The sequence below is a fragment of the Microcaecilia unicolor genome, chromosome 6, assembly GCF_901765095.1.
Source record: "Microcaecilia unicolor chromosome 6, aMicUni1.1, whole genome shotgun sequence".
In the NCBI taxonomy this organism is placed as follows: Eukaryota; Metazoa; Chordata; class Amphibia; order Gymnophiona; family Siphonopidae; genus Microcaecilia; species Microcaecilia unicolor.
Genome location: NC_044036.1, coordinates 293500081 through 293517903, shown reverse-complemented (window position 1 = coordinate 293517903; position 17823 = coordinate 293500081). Strand labels below are relative to the sequence as shown.

Below are 17823 nucleotides of genomic sequence, written 5' to 3'. Positions count from 1 at the left end.
GGTGAGGGTGGGGGGCACTTGGATAGCAGAAGGGACTAGGTGGGAGACAGATGGGAGAAGGGGCATGGATCTGGAACTGGGGTCTGAAAAGTGAGCAGGAGGGAGAATGGGGTCATGCCTGGGGCAGAGGTGGATGGGAGAATCAATGGATCTGGAACTAGGGGCAGCCGCAGGTGGGAACTGGGAGCCGAAAAGAGGGGGCATTGAGAGAGGGGGGATAGATCCTGGATGGAATGGGGAGTGAGAGGGAGGGCAGACCCTGAATGGATGGGAGGGGGAAAGAGAGAGGGCAAATGGTGAATCGAAGGAGCAGAGAGAAAGGGCAGACAGTGGATAGAAGGGAGTGAAAGAGCAGACAGTGGATGGAAGGGGCAGAGATAGAGGGCAAATGCTGGAGGGAAAGGAGAGAGAGAGGGCAGATGGTGGATGGAAGGGGGAGAGAGAGATGGCAGACTGGGGCAGATGGTGGATGGAAGGGGCAGAAATAGAGGGCAGATGTGGATGGAAGGCACATTAGAGAGGGCAGACACTGGATGGCAGAGAGAGAGCGAAGACAGATGCTGGATGGAAGGAAGACGGTGAAAAGAAGATGAGGAAAGCAGAAACCAAAGACAACAAACTGTAAATATATATTTTTATTATTTTGCTTTAGGATATAGTATTTTAGCTGTGTTAATAAATGTTTATAAATAGAACATGTAAATAAGGTAATCTTTTTATTGGACTAATTTTAATACATTTTGACTTAACTTTCAGAGAACAAAACCCCCTTCCTCAGATCAGGATAGGATACTGTAACAGCACTATACTGTATTGACCTGAGGAAGGAGATTTTGGCCTCTGGAAGTTAAATGTATTAGTCTAATAAAATGGTATTATTTTATTTTCTGTATTTGCTTTATTTCTATTTGTTAATTTGTAAAGTGGTGATTGGTATTTGTTAGTTTTTTCAAATTTACATCTGCTGTCTTTATATTTTGCACAGTACTAGGAGACATTTTCTGTTTCTGTGGCGTTGCATTGTATGCAGAGTCTGGCATTGGGGGTTCAGTTTAATTTTTGTCTAAATAGAAAGTTTATGATTACTTATTCTATAGTGGATTAGGGTGTATCTGTGTTTGTGAAAAAGACATGGCTTTCAGTTGGCATTGACTGTGCAGGATCGACGATCTGTACTATTCTGTCTGGTTTCGTTTTACAATAGGTGAATTGATGTTCTAGTGCTCACTGTAGTGCTTAAGATGCTTTCCTTTTCCTTGTGTGACTCATAGAAACGACTGCTTATGCTATGGTAAAATTGCTCTATAGGTCGTGTTTTGTATTCTCGGTATGCCTAGTACTGGATTTGGGGGGGGGGGGGTGTTAAAAAAATGACCGGCCCCGGGTGTCAACTACCCTAGCTACGCCACTGCTGCCGACGTCTCCCTTCCCTTGCACTCGTTGGTTCCCTCAGTGTCCCGCCTTCTTCTGACGTCAGAAGAAGGCGGACACTGAGGGAACCAAGAGCGCAAAGGGAAGGGAGATGTCGGCAGCGCTCCGCTTTCACTGACGCTGCTGCGACCAGAAGTAAAAGATTTAAAGGCCCCAGGGCGCGGAGGGAAGGGCAGAGAGGCATGGATGGGAGGGCAGAGAGGCATCGATGGGAGGGCAGGGCCCAGGGAGAGGACAAATTGCTGGAAGGGGAGGGGAGAGAGGATTGCTGGCTATGGATGGAGGAGGGAAGTGCAGAGAGGGACAAGGATGGACATGGGGGCCCAGGGAGAGGACAAATTGCTGGAAATGGAGGGGAGGGGAGAGAGGAGGATTGCTGGCTATGGATGGAGGAGGGAAGGGCAGAGAGGGACAAGAATGGACATGGATGGGAGGGCAGGATCCAGGGAGAGAGGAGAAATTGCTGGAAATGGATATAGAGCAAGAAATGAAGAAGAAAGGAGAAAAGTAAAGAAATAAATGGAAAGGAAGCCCTGGAAATGGAGTTAAGAGGACAGATAGCAGCAGAATCAGATACTGGACCAGCATGATTGAAAAAAGAAAGTCACCAGACAACAAAGGTAGAAAAAAAATCATTTTATTTTCATTTTAGCATTTGGAATATGTCCACTTTGAGAATTTACATCTGCTATCTTATTTTGCAATGTATACCAATTTGTTTCTAAGAATATTGCTGACAATTCCTTTCAGTGTGGCAAGTGGTGAGCGATCATTTTCATGGGGGGGGGGGGGCGTGATCATTTTCACGGGGGGGGGGGGCGCCAATTGATAGTCTGCAGGGGGGCGCCAGAGACCCTAGGCACGGCCCTGTGTGTGTCAGAGAGAGAGAGAGTGTGATTGAGAGAGAGACAGAATGTGTGTGTCTGTGTGAGTGAGAGAGTGTTGTAGTGTGTGTCCCGTGTCCCGCCCTCATTTCCTGTTTCTGCAAGGGTGGGACCACAGCTGAGAGAGAGTGAAGGGCCGAGCTTCCACGCGTTTTACCGCTGCTGCTGGCCGCCGTAACCCTGACTTGGTAAGTTTAGATGACTTTTAAAAATTGGAGGGAGGGAGCCTGGAACTGGGAGGGACAACGACCGTGGAACTGGGAGGGAGGGGAGACCCTGAAACTGGGAGGGAGGGAGGGATGACAACCCTGGAACTGGGAGGGAGGGAGGACCCTGGAACTGGGAGGGAGGGACGGAGAACATTGGAGGAAGGCTGTCAGTGGCGATCGGTGGCTGAATGTCGAGTGCTGTAGCGGCTAACGCGTTCCATGCTCCCACAGTAAGTTTCTGTCACAGTTTGACAGAAGTTTGCTGTAGATCAACGTCTCAGTCCTGTTGTTTTTTGTTTTTTTGGTCACGCGCTTTCCACCTCCTGGCTTGGAATTGTAGCATCTCCTGACATCAGGCATGCAGGGTTCTACTGTGGGAGAGTGACGTCAGGAGATGGTTATGAACGCAGCCAGAGACATTGGAACGTTGCAAGAGCAAATTATTATATTAGATATGTAACTTTTCATGCAGGACAAAAGGATTGACCTGTAGGCCTTATTTCTTACTACTAGCGGTTTCATACATATACTTTTAGCAAGATATAAATGATTTAATGTTGTACTGTGGATTACATCTTATCCTAAAAGCTGTTTTCCCTAACGCGGTCCATGTGTTCATATGCCTCACTAACATTGCGCCCTTCGCTGACATTGGGGTCTATATTGTCATAGAGTTCACTTTCAGCATTGCGTATCAGTCTTTCGTACAGCACATACTGTCCAGCTTTCTTGCTAAGGGCAGTTTCAATCAAGCGTTCAACAAGTCTCCTAACACATGGTTTGATGCAGCAGCCTACAAGCACAAACACAGCAACAACAACGAATATAGTTGTAGCAGCAAAGAGGAAGAAATTTTTCCATTTTCCAAAGGCACTGTCCAGCCACCCTGTCCAAGATGTGTCAATGCCAAAATTTTCTGCAAGTTCATTGGCAAGGGCGGTGAGACCTTCTAGAGCCCTGGTAATGGTACCATCGGGTGCTGTATTATTGGGAATGAAAGCACAACAGTGGGGGCCAATCAAGGCACAGACACCCCAGTTCTCAGCTAGCATCATATCAAGGACTATCCGATTCTCCCAGGCCATCCGGCTCTTGGCATCTAGCTGTTCAGCGATACCCTTAACCACATCTCGAGTGTGGTTGATGAAGCGCTGCTGGTTATAGTAAATATAGTTAATCCAATCAGCATTTTTGTTAATGGTCACCCACCAGAAAATAGACTCAAATCCCGCTGCAATTTGGTTGCGGGCCTTATGCTCATCAGGTACCCCCTTTGGCACACCTATAGAGTCCAGGTAAACTGCTTCATCGAATGAACCGGGAATCTCTTCCCTCTTTCGTTTGGGCTTGTTTCGGCTAGGGATAGGTTGGTTCAGGATAGGTTTGTCACCACATTGTAACGCAATGGCAATGGGAATTATCAATTGAACTAGGGCACACTGTCCTTGCCATCTTTTTGGCAAGGTCGGGTAAAGAGTTCTATTCCCACAATACCACCACACATCTGCTCGAGGGTGTGTGAAGTCAGAGAAATCTAGATTGCCACTGGAAGTAATGGAGGTATTGCATAATAGATCTCCCTTACAAGTAGGGGTTGTTAATCTTTTTTTCTGCAAATGCAGGTTTGGAATGTGGTTCCTGGAATAGGTGGCTTGAATCTTGGAGGTACCCTCTGGCTGCTTCTGGGTATCTCTGGAAACAAAAAGCTGAGGGATAGACAAGATTCGTCAGTAGTCTGGGTACCATGGAGTAATTTTAACATACATACAGTGCCCTTTTAGTCATTAATAAAATTCAAAGGGACAACTAACGGTTCCGGGCAGGCAGAAGCACACGCATAACACAAAAAATAAGGTGGTATGAATACTTGCACTGATTAGTGACTATGTTTTCTGTATCTGTGTGTTAAAGCAGATGGAGAGATTCTTCTTTGATATGTAAACCAGACACTGTTTGATTCTTCCAGCGTGATATTTGATGTATGACAATATTTTGGGGATTGATAGTTGTAATTCTGTATTGTCTTGGATCTACACAAGCTATGATGCAATGTGTATGTTTTTGCACCTTAATAAAAAAAAAAAAAGAAGCACACACATAACAGTCAGTGACATTTAGACTCTTAATAGTATATCGTACCCAGTCTAATCACAAATTTATATCACTATAGCCTGTCTCGATGGCAAACGTTTTGCTGAGGTCAGTGATATTCAGAATTTTAATTGGGACTTTAGCTTCTTCAGGGGCTTTAGGTACTAGGGGGTTCTTGGGATCTACTCCTGGTACTAGGGGACGGAGAGTAGGTTTGGCCTTTGTGGGTTCGACTACCAGGACTCTGATACAGCCCATGGGGTCTGCATTAGTGCCATCTATCCCAAGGACATAGGTGCCGTCTATTTCATGGGAGACCCCGTAAAAGGTAATGATTACTGGGTTACAGTGTTCTATCTCACAGGTAGCTTTGTTGACATATGGCTTGCATATCGAGATCTTATTTCTCACGTCATAGTGCCATGTTGGATGGGATGAGTCCAGTCATGGGGGTAATCCAGTGTACCACCACACGTCCTGGTCCCACCTACGACAAGGGTGATCAAACCAATGAGGGTGTAATGTTGGGTCAGTGCACATGTACACAGCGAATGCTGAATAATGCCTCTGCCATTCTCGGCAATGCTGCAAATGTCCAGCTGGGCTGAGACCATGTCTCTAGTTAATTCGAGCCGTATAGTACTTTGGACTGGGTAGTTAGAATCTGCGTAGAAGGAATCTTTATCCCCCCGGTGTATGGTCACGGCACCATTGACAGGATTGAGCAAGTAGGCAAGGCAAGGGTAAAGTAGAAACGCTGTGTACATTTTTGGGCAGTTAGTTTACTAACAGGTTGTCAAGGGATAATTTTTTTTTGTTACATTTGTACCCTGCGCTTTCCCACTCATGGCAGGCTCAATGCGGCTTACATGGGGCAATGGAGGGTTAGGTGACTTGCCCAGAGTCACAAGGAGATGCCTGTGCCTGAAGTGGGAATCAAACTCAGTTATGTCAGAGTCAAATACTGGGGCTATGGCCCCTGTACTGTAAGAAGGTGGGGTCCCAACCTGAACAAGTTTGAATGGTTCAATGGTTCTGTTTCCTCTTTTGCATAGGAGGTACAAAGGCCAAATTCTTCCTGGCGCTTCGTACATCACCAACCAAAAGGTTACTAGTTCCCCTGTGGTAGGTATGGGTATTGGTACACTCCCTTTTTCTAGACATAAGAATGCACCCTCAAATAGGGGGGCTTCAGATATTAGGTCGAGGCCAGGTCCCGTGGTCCAGCTATCTAATAGGGGTTCACACAGAGTATTAAATCTGGTCAGAGGGTCCCAGGTAGGATCATCATCATTCATTATTATCACCCCTCATCCATCCAGCATCTGCCTGCTCTCTTCCCCTTCCATCCAGTGTGTGCCCACTCTCTGCTCCTCATCCATCCAACATCTGCCCCCTCTCTTCCTCTTTCATACAGTGTCTTCTCCCTCTTGCCCTGTCATCCATCCAGTGTCTGTCCCTTTTTGCCCTCTCATGCATTCAGCATCTACCCTCTGTCCCACTTCCATCCAGTGTCTGTCCACTCTCTCTCCCATCCAGTGTCTCCCTCTTTATCTGCTCCCTTCCATCCACTGTGTGCTCTCTCTCTCTGCCTTCCAGCCAGCACCTGTCCCCTCTTCCTCCCCCTTCCATCCAGTGTTTGTCCCTTCTCCCCCCTCATCCATCCAGCATTTTCCCACTCTCTTCCCCTTCCAGTGTGTCATCTGCTCCCGCTTGCCACCTCATCCATCCAGTGTTTGCTCCCTCTTGCCCTCTCACCCATCCAGCATCTACCCACTCTCTCTTCCTTCCATTCAGCATCTGTGCTCTCTCCTCCCCTTCCATCTTCCAACTCTCTTCCCCTCTAGCCAGCATCTGCCCCCTTTCCCATCTTCCATCCAGTCTACCCTATTTCTCTGCTCCCTTCCATTCAGCATCTGTCCTCTTTCTCCGCCCCCTCTCTCCCCCTTCTATCCAGTGTCTGCTCCTTTACTCACCCTCCTCATCCAGCATTTGTCCTCTCTCCCCCTTCCATCCAGCATTACCCTCTCCCATCTAGCATTATCCTCTTTCTCTGATCCCTTCCATCCACCAATGTGCCTTCTCTCTCCCTTCCATCCAGTGTCTGCTCCCCCTCTCTCCCCCTCATCCAGCATCTGTCCCCTGCTTCTCCCTTCCATCTAGTGTCTCCTCTCCCTCTTTCATCCAATCTGCACACTCTCTCCCCCTCATCCATCCAGCATCTTCCCCCTCTCATCCATCATCTGCCCGCTCATCCAGTGTCTGCCCCCTCTTTCCCTTCCATCCAGTGTCTGCCCACTCTCTCCCCCTCTATCAGCATCTGCCCCTCTCTCACCTATCTACCCTCTTTCTCTGCTCCCTTCCATCTAGCATGTGCCTTCTCTTTCCCCCTCCCATCCAGTGTATGCCCCCTCTCACCCCTATATCCATCCAGTGTCTGCCCACTCTCTCCCCTTCATCCAGCACCTGCCCCTCTCCTATCTTCCATCCAGCATGGGCCCCCATCCCCTCCTCATCCATCCAGCATCTGCACCCTCTCTTGCATCCTCATCTAGCGTCTGTCCCTTCTCACTCCCCTCATCCATCCAGTGTCTCTCTTACCCTTATATCCAGCATCCCATCCTCTGTTCTATCCCCCCCCCCCCCCAAACACCACTGCCATTGCTGCTGCTTTTCCAGAGCAGCAGTGACAAAAGAAATGTAAAATGACTGAAGGGCCATACTGTTCCTACTTGTGGCTGCCAGCTCTGTCCTGAAAGAGGAAGTGATGTTGAAGTGGGTGGGACCAGCAGCGTGAATATTATCAGTGCAGCCCCACGATCACTTTGCTGCTTCTGCTGGTCTGGAAAAGCAGCAGCGAGGATGACTGAAGGGAGTGGGGCAGATCCTGGTGTGGGTGCTGTGCAGCCTAGAGGGAATTTTTTTTGGGGGGTGAGGGGGGTGATATGGCACTCCTCCCCCCGATCTGACACCTATATGTCCGTCTTTGTCTAATCTCCCATAACAAAACAGCAGTTGGAGAGGTTGTAAATATATTGGCACGTACTATCATCTTTGGGGGGAATACCAATCAATACAACAGTTTTGTACTACCTTTACACAGACTATGACTGAACTGCTGGCAGGTTTCCATACTCTTGGATCCTAAGCTGCTCCTACTACAATAGCAACCTCCTGATTTTCCAGATTCCTGAGTTCAGATTTTGTTAGTGTGCTTGGCCATGGCATGTAGGGAGATAGCACAAGCATGGACTACCAAAAAATTGCTCACTATATCTCAAATTAAAAAGTTGTGATGGCATATCTACTCTCTTAGCAAGCTATAAGCCATTAATTGAGGCTACCTGGCTGTGTTTGAGTGATGTTGATAACTTTATGAGCTATGGTATGCTTCTGACTTTGGAGTAGGTTTACTAAGGTACGTTAGTGTTTTTAATGCGCCTTTAAAGTTAAGGCGCGTTAAATGCTAACGTGCCTGTACATTTCCATGTGCACGTTAGCATTTAATGCACATAAACCATTAACACATGTTAACCACACTAACACACCTATAGAGCACCTTAGTAAACATAGGCGTTTCTGTTGCTTTTTACGCACCTGTGTTTATTTCTTGATTGGGATTCTGGAGGGCACTATAATGAATAGATTTGTATACTTGATAGAATTATAATGTACGAAAATTGTTGAATCTGGTCTACTTTGTAGTACAGGAGTTACTGATATTTTATTATGGGGTGAGGGGTTGTTTTGATATATTTTGTTTGTTTTGTAAACCTTTTAACCTAGATTTTGTAAATAAAACTCAAATTTATAAACAAAAAGTTCCATCTGGTGATTTTCATTTGCCACCACATCAGAGCTGTGGTTGTCACTTCTTAAATGCTTACAACAAAGCATTTAAACTCCATTTTGTTACTTCTAACCAGACTTGCTGGAACTCCATCTACATCTCTATGGAATGACTTAATCATCTAATTGCAGAAAAAGGCATAAACATCAAGTGCAGACAGATGTTGCCAAGTTTTGTAATTCAGAAATCTTGTTTATTGCAGAATATGTCTCTCTAATTAAACCCTTGACAAGCTTTGGACATTCTTCAATGTGAAAATAAAGCATTCGTGACCTACATTGTGCCCACTCTAACATTGCTGACTGAGAAACTACAAGCATTTGAGAAAAACAACAAACTCATTATTAACAGGATTACTAAGTGACATACAGAAGAGCTTTGAAGAGCAGTTAATGAATGAGGAACGTAAAACAGCTACAATATTACATCCAAAGTTCAAGACTGCAAGGATCAAGGACTCTAGGCAGAAATTGTTAGGAATGGATTTGCTGTTGGAAAAAAAAAAAGCCAAGAGTGGTCACAGTTAACACTACTGCACATGCCACACCTGGACGTGGATGATGATTTCTTCACTTTCAGTACTGCAGTGGCAAAGCTATTCTGTCTGCCTTTGTGAACAGTGTAAATTCTGTGGCAGACCTTTTTGGATATCCTGTTCTCAAAGACATCTTTTCTGAACTAAACACTGCTTTACCAGCCAGTGCTGCATGTGAATGTTTGTTTAGAGCTGCTACACACGTTTAGTTCAAACAGAGGTAAAATGACTGATGCCCATTTTGAACATCAGCTACTGTTGGGCCTTAACTCAGCAATTAATAAAAATAATTAAAGGACTAAAATAATTGTGTGTCTAACTTGTTAAAACGTTTTAATTTGTAATAATAAAGTAGTTTTAAGAGGCTATACTTTATTGCTTGTATTTTACTTATATACTTAAATGTATACCCAGATACACCACTAGAAAACCTCACTAATTGCCTGTGGAGCCAGGCACTGTCATTTTTCAAGATGGCACCACTGTTTGCCTCTTATTTAGGTATGATTTAGGACGGCCTGGGGGAGGAGTCAGGGTGGGGACTGCCACTAGACACTAGGGATTTAAATTTTTACTTCAGGGAAAAAGGGGGGGGGGGCATTAGACACAAAGCATTTTAAAGTTGAAAGATGTTGGAGGTGGGGAGGGTAGACAGACACCAGGGTACATTTTTTTTTTTTTTTTAAATCTTGCCGGGGAGAGGAGGGAGATCAGACCGATGCAGAGCACAGGTAGGTTTTTTTTTTTTTATATATATATCACTCTCCTTGTCACTGCCTGAGCCAATCACAGCTCAGCTACTAACAGGAAAGATGGCATTAGTTTGCATGCTCATAAGCACATAAGCACTGCCATACTGGGAAAAGACCAAGGGTCCATCAAGCCAAGAATCCTGTCTCCAACAGCGGCCAATCCAGGTTTCAAGAACCCTGCAACCCCCCCGCCCAAAAAAAAAAAAAAAAAATTTTTTTTGAATAATGTTCAATAGACTTTCCCTTCAGGAATCTGTCCAAAACCCCCTTAAACTCCATAAGGCCAGCTGCTGTCACTACATTCTCCGGCAACGAGTTCCAGAGTCCAACTACACACTGAGTAAAGAAAAACCTTCTCCTATTTGTTTTAAATCTACCATATTCTAGCTTCATCTTGTTTCCCCTGGTTCTATTATTGTTTTAAAGTGTAAACAAACGCTTCACATCTGTCCGCTCATTATCTTGTAGACTTCTATCATATCACCCCTCAGCCGCCTTTTCTCCAAGCTGAAAAGCTCTAACCTTCTTAGCCTTTCCTCATAGGGAAATCGTTACATCCCTTTTATAATTTTCGTCGCTCTTCTCTGCACCTTCTCCAATTCCTTTATATTTTTTTGAGATGCGGCGACCAGAATTGGACACAATATTCGAGGTGCGGTCGCACCATGGAGCAATATAATGGCATTATAACATCCTCGTGTTTGTTTTCCATCCCTTTCCTAATAATACTCAACATTCTGTGCGCTTTCTTAGCCGCCGCAGCACACTGAGAAGTTTTCAACGTCTTATCAATGATGACTCCCAGATCCCTTTCTAGGCCTGTGACTCCTAATGCGGAACCCTGCATGACATAGCTGTAATTCGGGTTCCTCTTACCCACATGCATCACTTTGCACTTGCCAACATTGAACTTCATCTGCCACTTGGACGCCCAATCCCCCAGTCTCGCGAGGTCGTAATCTTTCACACTCCTCCTGCGACTTGACGACCCTGAATAATTTTGTGTCATCTGTGAATTTAATTACCTCACTAGTCACTCCCATCTCTAGGTCATTTATAAATATGTTAAAAAGCAGTTGTCCCAGCACATATACTTCATACATTGGTATGTTTGTCTTGTTAATTTCACAGTAGAAACTGAACATTGATCTGGCTCTACTGTGTGGCTTTCTGCATCAGCCCCCAAATTCTGTTATCTGTGGTAGGTTCTCTTTGCATATATAGTTACTCTATTGTATAATGCAAGACAAAAAGCTTTGAACCGGGATGGGGGTTGGGGGGGTTAAGTCAATGGGAAAAATGTTGATGGGGGAGTTGATTGTCACAAGTTAACATTCATGTTATAAGATTTAATGGACGGCACTATGGCATTTTGTGTGATTGTAGACTGTGTTGAATCATCAATAAAAATTTTATTAAAAAAAAAAAAAGCTTTGAACCAAATCTAAGACAGAAGCTGTGAACAAACTCAACTGATGCATCTAATATACCCCCAAGAAGAAAAAGGCAGCTAGGTTAATGGAGACACTACACAGAAGGAAGTAGGCTGCAGCAGACAAGGGCTTGACAAATTTCCGTTGAATTTAGGAGCCAGCAGGTGAGACCCCTCTTAAAGCTCCCTCCTCACATCTTTGTCTCCACCAAAGCTAAAAGGTAGGAGGGTAGGGGTATCTTCTTTGAGCTCATTAGGTTTGATTTACTAAGGCTGTCTTCCCATTCTATAACAGCTTAGTTCATCAGGCCCTTAATATGCCACTACAAGGCACTGACAGCAACACACAGCACTCTTATCACTCCATAAACATGCTGCCAACTTAAACATCCCCTTGCTAGCTGTGCTTGCAGTGTTTACTTCTTGGCTTCATCTATCAGCATGGCCCAGGCCTCACCAGTTCTTAGTCTCTCTCTCATACCCTCCTGCCCTCAACTAGTCTGTCTGTCTCTCATTCCTTCCCTCCTCCTTCTTACTTAGCAGCCCCTAGTAGTCTCAATCCCATTATTCTCTAGTTGCTCCCAACTAGCTATCCAGCCTGAATCAGCTGATGGCCCACCTGTCTAGAGTTAGGCACCATTCCCCTTACTTTGTTGTTTAGTTGCATTAATGATGCCTGGCTTCCTCCCTACAAAAACACAGTTTCCAGACCTCACCTATGCACTGCACTGCTGTTATAATCCCAGTGACTTGAAGCTGAGCTGTACAGAAACAGTTTTTTTGTGTTTACTGCTTCCAGTTTTGCAAGATTTCAACAAGATCTTTCCACAGTATACAGCTCAAAATCATTCAAAGCTCATTGGCAGAGCAGCTGTCAGGAAAGCACAGAAATAGAGAATAAAGTCTCAGGTGCCAGGTTCAAATTGGCAAGTACCAATGCAACATAACTGATAGGATTTGTCAAGGTCTGAGTCAAAGCAAATAACCAGACAAAAGGTGCCAAAGCCCAAGGATTCTGCATCAAATCTTTATTCCAAAGGCAAAAGAAAAATACTACACTAGCCATTGAGAATCCAGGTTAATCCGATTTGGTGAAGATTCAATCCAAGTGGGAAGGATGATTACCATGACACACTAAGACTAAACATTTGTAGTGAGTGTCTGGTGAGGTGTGTCAATACTTAGGGCTTTTATTTTATTTTCAATAATTAGAGGCACACATAATGCTTTAAGGTGAAGTAGGCTGTTGGCAGCTCCAGCGCTGCAGTATTTCTTCTGCCGCCTCTAGCGTTTTATTCTCCTAAAACCATAAAAGGAGAGAGTCAATATTGCCCTGCAATGTTAAAAGTAAGGAAGTCCACTTATGCTCAAACATAAGTTAAGTGCCCATCTGTAATCTAGGACGTATGTCTCATTATAATGTATATTTAACTTCTGCATAGCCCAGGGGTTCCCAAACCTGGTCCTGGAGGCTCTGCTCACAAAACGCCAGATGCTCCATTGCTCCTGTTGGCGGTTTGCTCTGCTTATGTAGCTGAAAGAACGTTCTTATTACGTTAAACCCCTGATGATGCACTTTTGTGAAACACAGTGACTGCGTTGGGTTTGACGCTAGCTTCAATGGGTGAACTACTAAGCATGGAAATTGAGAAGAGTGATACTTCAAGAGTACAGCAAATGAGTCAAGTTAGTAGACATAAGTTTTTCACATGATCACTAAAGGTTCTAAGGACCGGGATATAATGATGGACATACATGCTGTAAGTATTGACTGAGCTGGATTTTTTGGGAGTGCACTACATGATAGATATGTCATAATAATGATGACATTTGGATAAGATAGTAATCATCGACATATATTACAGTAGTGCTACAATTGCTAATATATGGAAAATAAAAAAGTAATGAAGCTGAAAGAAAAATATTGTTTAAGTAGAATGCAACTGCTATGGGTATTTCTTTAGTTCTTCAGAAGAATGAGTGTGAAGTTATTTGATGTAAGCAGCAAGGGGAAGCTGATTAGGTTAAAGTTTTGAAAAAATTTTCAATGATAATTTTTGTTTTAATAAAGTTAAATAAGATAACAGTGGCTGTATTTACTTTTGTGAGAGGTATTGATTTTGTAACTAGAGTGAAATAGAGTTACGAATTAGGAAGGGAAGCAATTAATATTAATGAGAGAGATTTGCTGCACTGCCTCTACTGCATGCAAATCTATGTCATGAATATTCATTGTGGGTATCCTGAAAACCTGACTGTTACGGGTGCCTCCAGGACCAGATTTGGGAACCACTGGCATAGCCCCTTCAGGATCACTAATATATCAGAGGCAAAAGGCAATCAGTTCATTTCAGAGAAACCAAGCAAAACATGTTTTTTTAACTTTCCCACAAATCAGCTAGAATGGACATACTTCTTTCTGCTACTTGCAGGGTACAATTCTCAGATCCCCTATATTCACCTCAGAGACCCTCACAAACACTATCTTAAGTTCTCAAATCTTCTTCTTCTCTTTTTTTTTTCTACAAACCTCTAATTCCACCCCCACCCCCGCTACTTTTAACATTTCTCATAAGAAAGTTACACCTCACCTTTACAAAACAAAAGCGAATGAAATGTTCAAACATCTTTTTGTGAGGAGTGCTATAGAAAGCCGACACTGGAATAGCAGCTAAACGCTGTAGAATAAATAATAATGTGTTTCATTAGTCAATCTTCTTACAGCTTCTCATTACTCTACTCCTCCCACAATGTTCTATTATTCTGCAAGCCTGACATGATGATCTCCTTACCCCACTCTCACATACTGCCTTTATAGCCTCCATTATTCTGTTTTCCTGACACACTGTCCCTTTACTTTGCTCCCAACACACTGCTGCATTATTCTACACTCCTGGCCCATTGCCCCCTTGTAGTCTCTTGCCTAACTCCATATACTGCATGCGTTCGTTCTTTCATACACTTCATTTTTAAAAGGAGAGAGCTTCTAGAAATGAAGGTCTCAATGATATAGAAACTTTACCCATATTAATGAAAAGAGGTTACTTAACATGAGGGGTGAAAGACTGAATGAGTGGCATGTTTAAGAACATGAAGATCCACACTATCTTTGGGATCTTGTTCTTAATTGGTTGCTCCGTTCCTGGGAGGGGCATGGGTAGTGGGGGGTGGGGGGAGGGGAGGTTTTGTTGATTGGCGTTTCTCTTTTTGCTATTAACTGCCTTCATTGCGATCCTGACCGCATTCTTTTGTTATTGTGCTTTACTGCAAACTAAAATAAAAATAAATAAATAAATAAAAAGCCTGAATAAGTTACCTTATGTTTCATCATCCATTTTACAAAATGATGGTCAAATGGCTCGTCAGCATCCTTTGAAGGTGGAACACTTGCTTCTGTAACACACAACAGGGTAACACGTGAACACTAAGAACTGTGATAGATCAAACTTCTCCCATTATCAATCAGAGTGTACACTGCCCCTTTCTCAACCCACCACAATAAACCATTTTCATCTTTCATATGAGCAAATCCTAAATTAAATGTCAAGGGGTCCCTGATATGTATTTTGCACAGTTGGAGACACCACATTCGCCATCTTTATTTATTTATTAGGATTTATTTACCACCTTTTTGAAGGAATTCACTGAAGGCGGTTTATGGAGAAATTAAATGTATCAACTACTGTAATGGGAGAGACTGGATGCAAGGAGGGGTTCAGCGAAGATTTGGAGAACTTTTCAACAGACGCGGCATCCTGTGTGGGAGGAACTACCCCATAGAGCTCGTAGTTATTTGCTAAATTTGTGAGGTCCTGTCCTACAGCAGCAGACAGTGCATGTTTGGGGTGGTTGAGTAGGGGGGAAGGGGTGAAGGGAGAGGGTGGAAGAGTTTCCAATTCTCAGTTGGCAGGGGGATGCAGCTTCTGGTTGGGGTCATCCTGATGAAGGAGTGTGGTTGATCCCAATGCTGTGTTGCAGATTTCGGAGTTGTGGGTGGGGTGTTTGTGGTAGGCAGGAGGTTGTTTTGGTCATGACAGTGGAAGCGGGTACAGGGGAATAATAATATGTAACAAAATGGAAAGCCGAACTATTAGTAACCAATTTTGCTATTTTTTTGTACTGTGTTATATGCGTTTCCTTCTTTCTATAATAAAATAATATATATATAAAAAATGTCAAGAGGTTAGAGGATTCACCATGCTTCATTTTATCCACCACAGAATGATGCATGATGAATCTTCTAACCCCAAAAGCAATAGAGTTACAAAACAGAGTTATGTTGGGTTGGTGGCTGAACATTGATGGAGAGGAATATGGTTCTTAAGATTAATTTAAAAACCCCAAAACAATAAACAAAAAAGATTAAAGTCAATACTGAACAGTCAAAAAATAAATACATGGTCTATTAAAACTGGTAAACTTGTGACATTATTAATATGGAATGGCATTGGTCTGTTCTTACTGTCACTTTACCTGGATATTTTTTTAATGTATTTTTCTATTTTTACAACAGCATCAGTTAAACAATGAGAATACTGATAACAGATTATATATTGTGTGTCTTTAGTACATTGCAAGGTCTCATAATTCCCACCTACCTTCCCAAGTCCCATCCCATATCTGATATTCTTAATTAATGCTTTTTGAGGGAATGTGTGCAAAGATGTCCTAGCTGGATGAGCCAGTGCTTTTTGAGTTGGCTTTTCTGTGGTTACCAACCTTACAAGGTTTTTCCTGAGTATGGTTTGTGACATTACTGAAAAGCTACTGAAATTTCAAACCCTAAATATTCTAAATGTAATATCTCTTGTTCTGTACATTGTCACAAATACTTTGCAGATTCAGGGCCCTTGGAAGAATCCCCAGTACCTGCTTTATCCTGTTTAAGTCCAGTTATCCTTCAGCAAGGGAATCATAAAGATATTTTTTTGGGATGGAGGTATTGGGAACTCACTGAAACGTGATATGTCAGCCATCATGTAGTAGGATCCCTCAGGGATGATGGGCTCCATGCCCACCTCAGTCAGACACTGAGCCAAGCGATTCCTCTTCTGCTTCAGCTCTTGGGGCAACTGCACAAAATAACTGTCTGGTGTTCCAAAAAGTGACAACTCCCTCTTGAACATGTATGACACTGCTTCCTGGCAAGACAGCATAGCCAATGAAGGAAGGGGAGAGAGAGAAAGAAAAGGGTGGTAAGTGGGGATGAAGCATGATAGAGAACCAGTGGGAAGGGAGAGATCAAAGGCAACAAGAGGACCACCATGTCGGAAGGAGGAGGAAAGTAAGGGATGATGGTAAACAAGAAGAGAAAAAAGCCGTGCAAGTATAACAGAGAGAGGGGCAATTAGCAAAAGAAAAAAAGGAAGGTCAATAGGAAAGTGAGAGCCGAAAGGAGGGGGAAAGAAACAAGGTACAGGGAGGTGAAGGCAACATGAAGAAGAGAGGAGAAAAACAGGGCCTAGTTTAAATCGAGCTGTTTTCTATAGCACATGAGTTAATTTATTTTAATTATAATTTTTATTGGAAATATAGCACTAAACAAAGTATGACAAACAATATTAAAATCAACTCTACAACCTTACATTGTTGTGTTCTTATGTTTCAACCATCAATCTTTATCCATTTATCCCCCTTTTCCTAGTGTCTCCTCCCCACTACCACTCCATTTTCAAGTTAATTAATTCAGTAATTAAACCATTCTAAAAGATATCCTTAAATTGTTTATATATGTTTAACAGCTTTATGCACAATCTATACATATCACAAACATAGCAAACATTTTCTAACACTTCCCACAATGCAAGAACTTGAGATTGTTTCCAACTTGTCAACAATACCAGTCTTGAGGCTGTGTTATGCTTATGTGGACAAACATTTTATACCCGCTTTTTCTGGTGAACAGGTCAAAATGATTCACAATAAAATATAGTAATATAAAATAATAAAAAAGTAAAAGAAACAGAACTCCATTAAAAAGTAGGACAGACAAACAAGCAGAAACATTCATCGCAAGTACATTCAGGATACTGGTTTAAGCCAGATTAAAATTTTAAAGGCCAGAGTAAAAAATAAACTGGGTCTTTAAGTAGTACGATCAATGTATTTCTTGGGCCCTCTATCTCTGCAACCTAATATTCAGCAACTTCACATCTATTCTTATGGGGACCCTGCATTTGACTAAAGTCCTCCTGCTCAAGGAACTGCCTCTGTCTCAGATATAAGATTTGTTCTATCTATCCCAAAATGAAACATGGTAGGATCCTCAAATCTCTAAAGCAGCTTGAATGACTGGACCAAATACGTTGAGAGAGTGTAGGTACCAGGGAACTTTTCAGCAGCTATTTAAAACACCATTTTCAATCTCACTATGGTAGAGTACCATCTCATCAAATCATTATAGGCATTTTCCACCATATGGCTGGCTACTGCAGGTTTAGATGTTCTCTCAAAAATTTCTGCCCATTCCTTTGTCCCCAGTTCTCTCCACCAGATTCCATTCCCAATTGTTGACATATAGGAGTTTCCTCTCCTTTCTGGCGTTCGGTATGGCATACAGTCTTAAAATGTTTGCTTTCCTATTCTGAGCTCCCATCAGGGCATCAAAAGGTGATTTCTCTGCCTGTACCCACGGGCAAG

At 43.1% G+C, this 17823-nt stretch overlaps 1 protein-coding gene across 1 annotated transcript; it reads right to left on the bottom strand.

The window, feature by feature from the left end:
- Positions 1 to 12195: 12195 nt before the first annotated feature.
- On the bottom strand, positions 12196 to 16365 carry LOC115473162 (kynurenine--oxoglutarate transaminase 1-like). Its single transcript, XM_030207894.1, has 4 exons — positions 16139 to 16365; positions 14501 to 14577; positions 13776 to 13862; positions 12196 to 12484 (listed from the first exon to the last, which is right to left on the bottom strand). Exons 1-4 carry the CDS (start codon positions 16338 to 16340, stop codon positions 12413 to 12415), a joined length of 438 nt encoding a protein of 145 aa, XP_030063754.1. The 5' UTR covers positions 16341 to 16365; the 3' UTR covers positions 12196 to 12412.
- Between the last annotated feature and the right edge of the window lie 1458 nt (positions 16366 to 17823).

Coding starts and splice junctions, on each gene's coding strand:
- LOC115473162 (XM_030207894.1), bottom strand. CDS start 16,340: ATGCTGTCTTGCCAGGAAGCAGTGTCATACATGTTCAAGAGGGAGTTG. Junction 13,863..14,500: donor AATGGATGATGAAACATAAG/GTAACTTATTCA, acceptor TTTATTCTACAG/CGTTTAGCTGCTATTCCAGT. Junction 12,485..13,775: donor TTCGCTTTTGTTTTGTAAAG/GTGAGGTGTAAC, acceptor TTATGGTTTTAG/GAGAATAAAACGCTAGAGGC.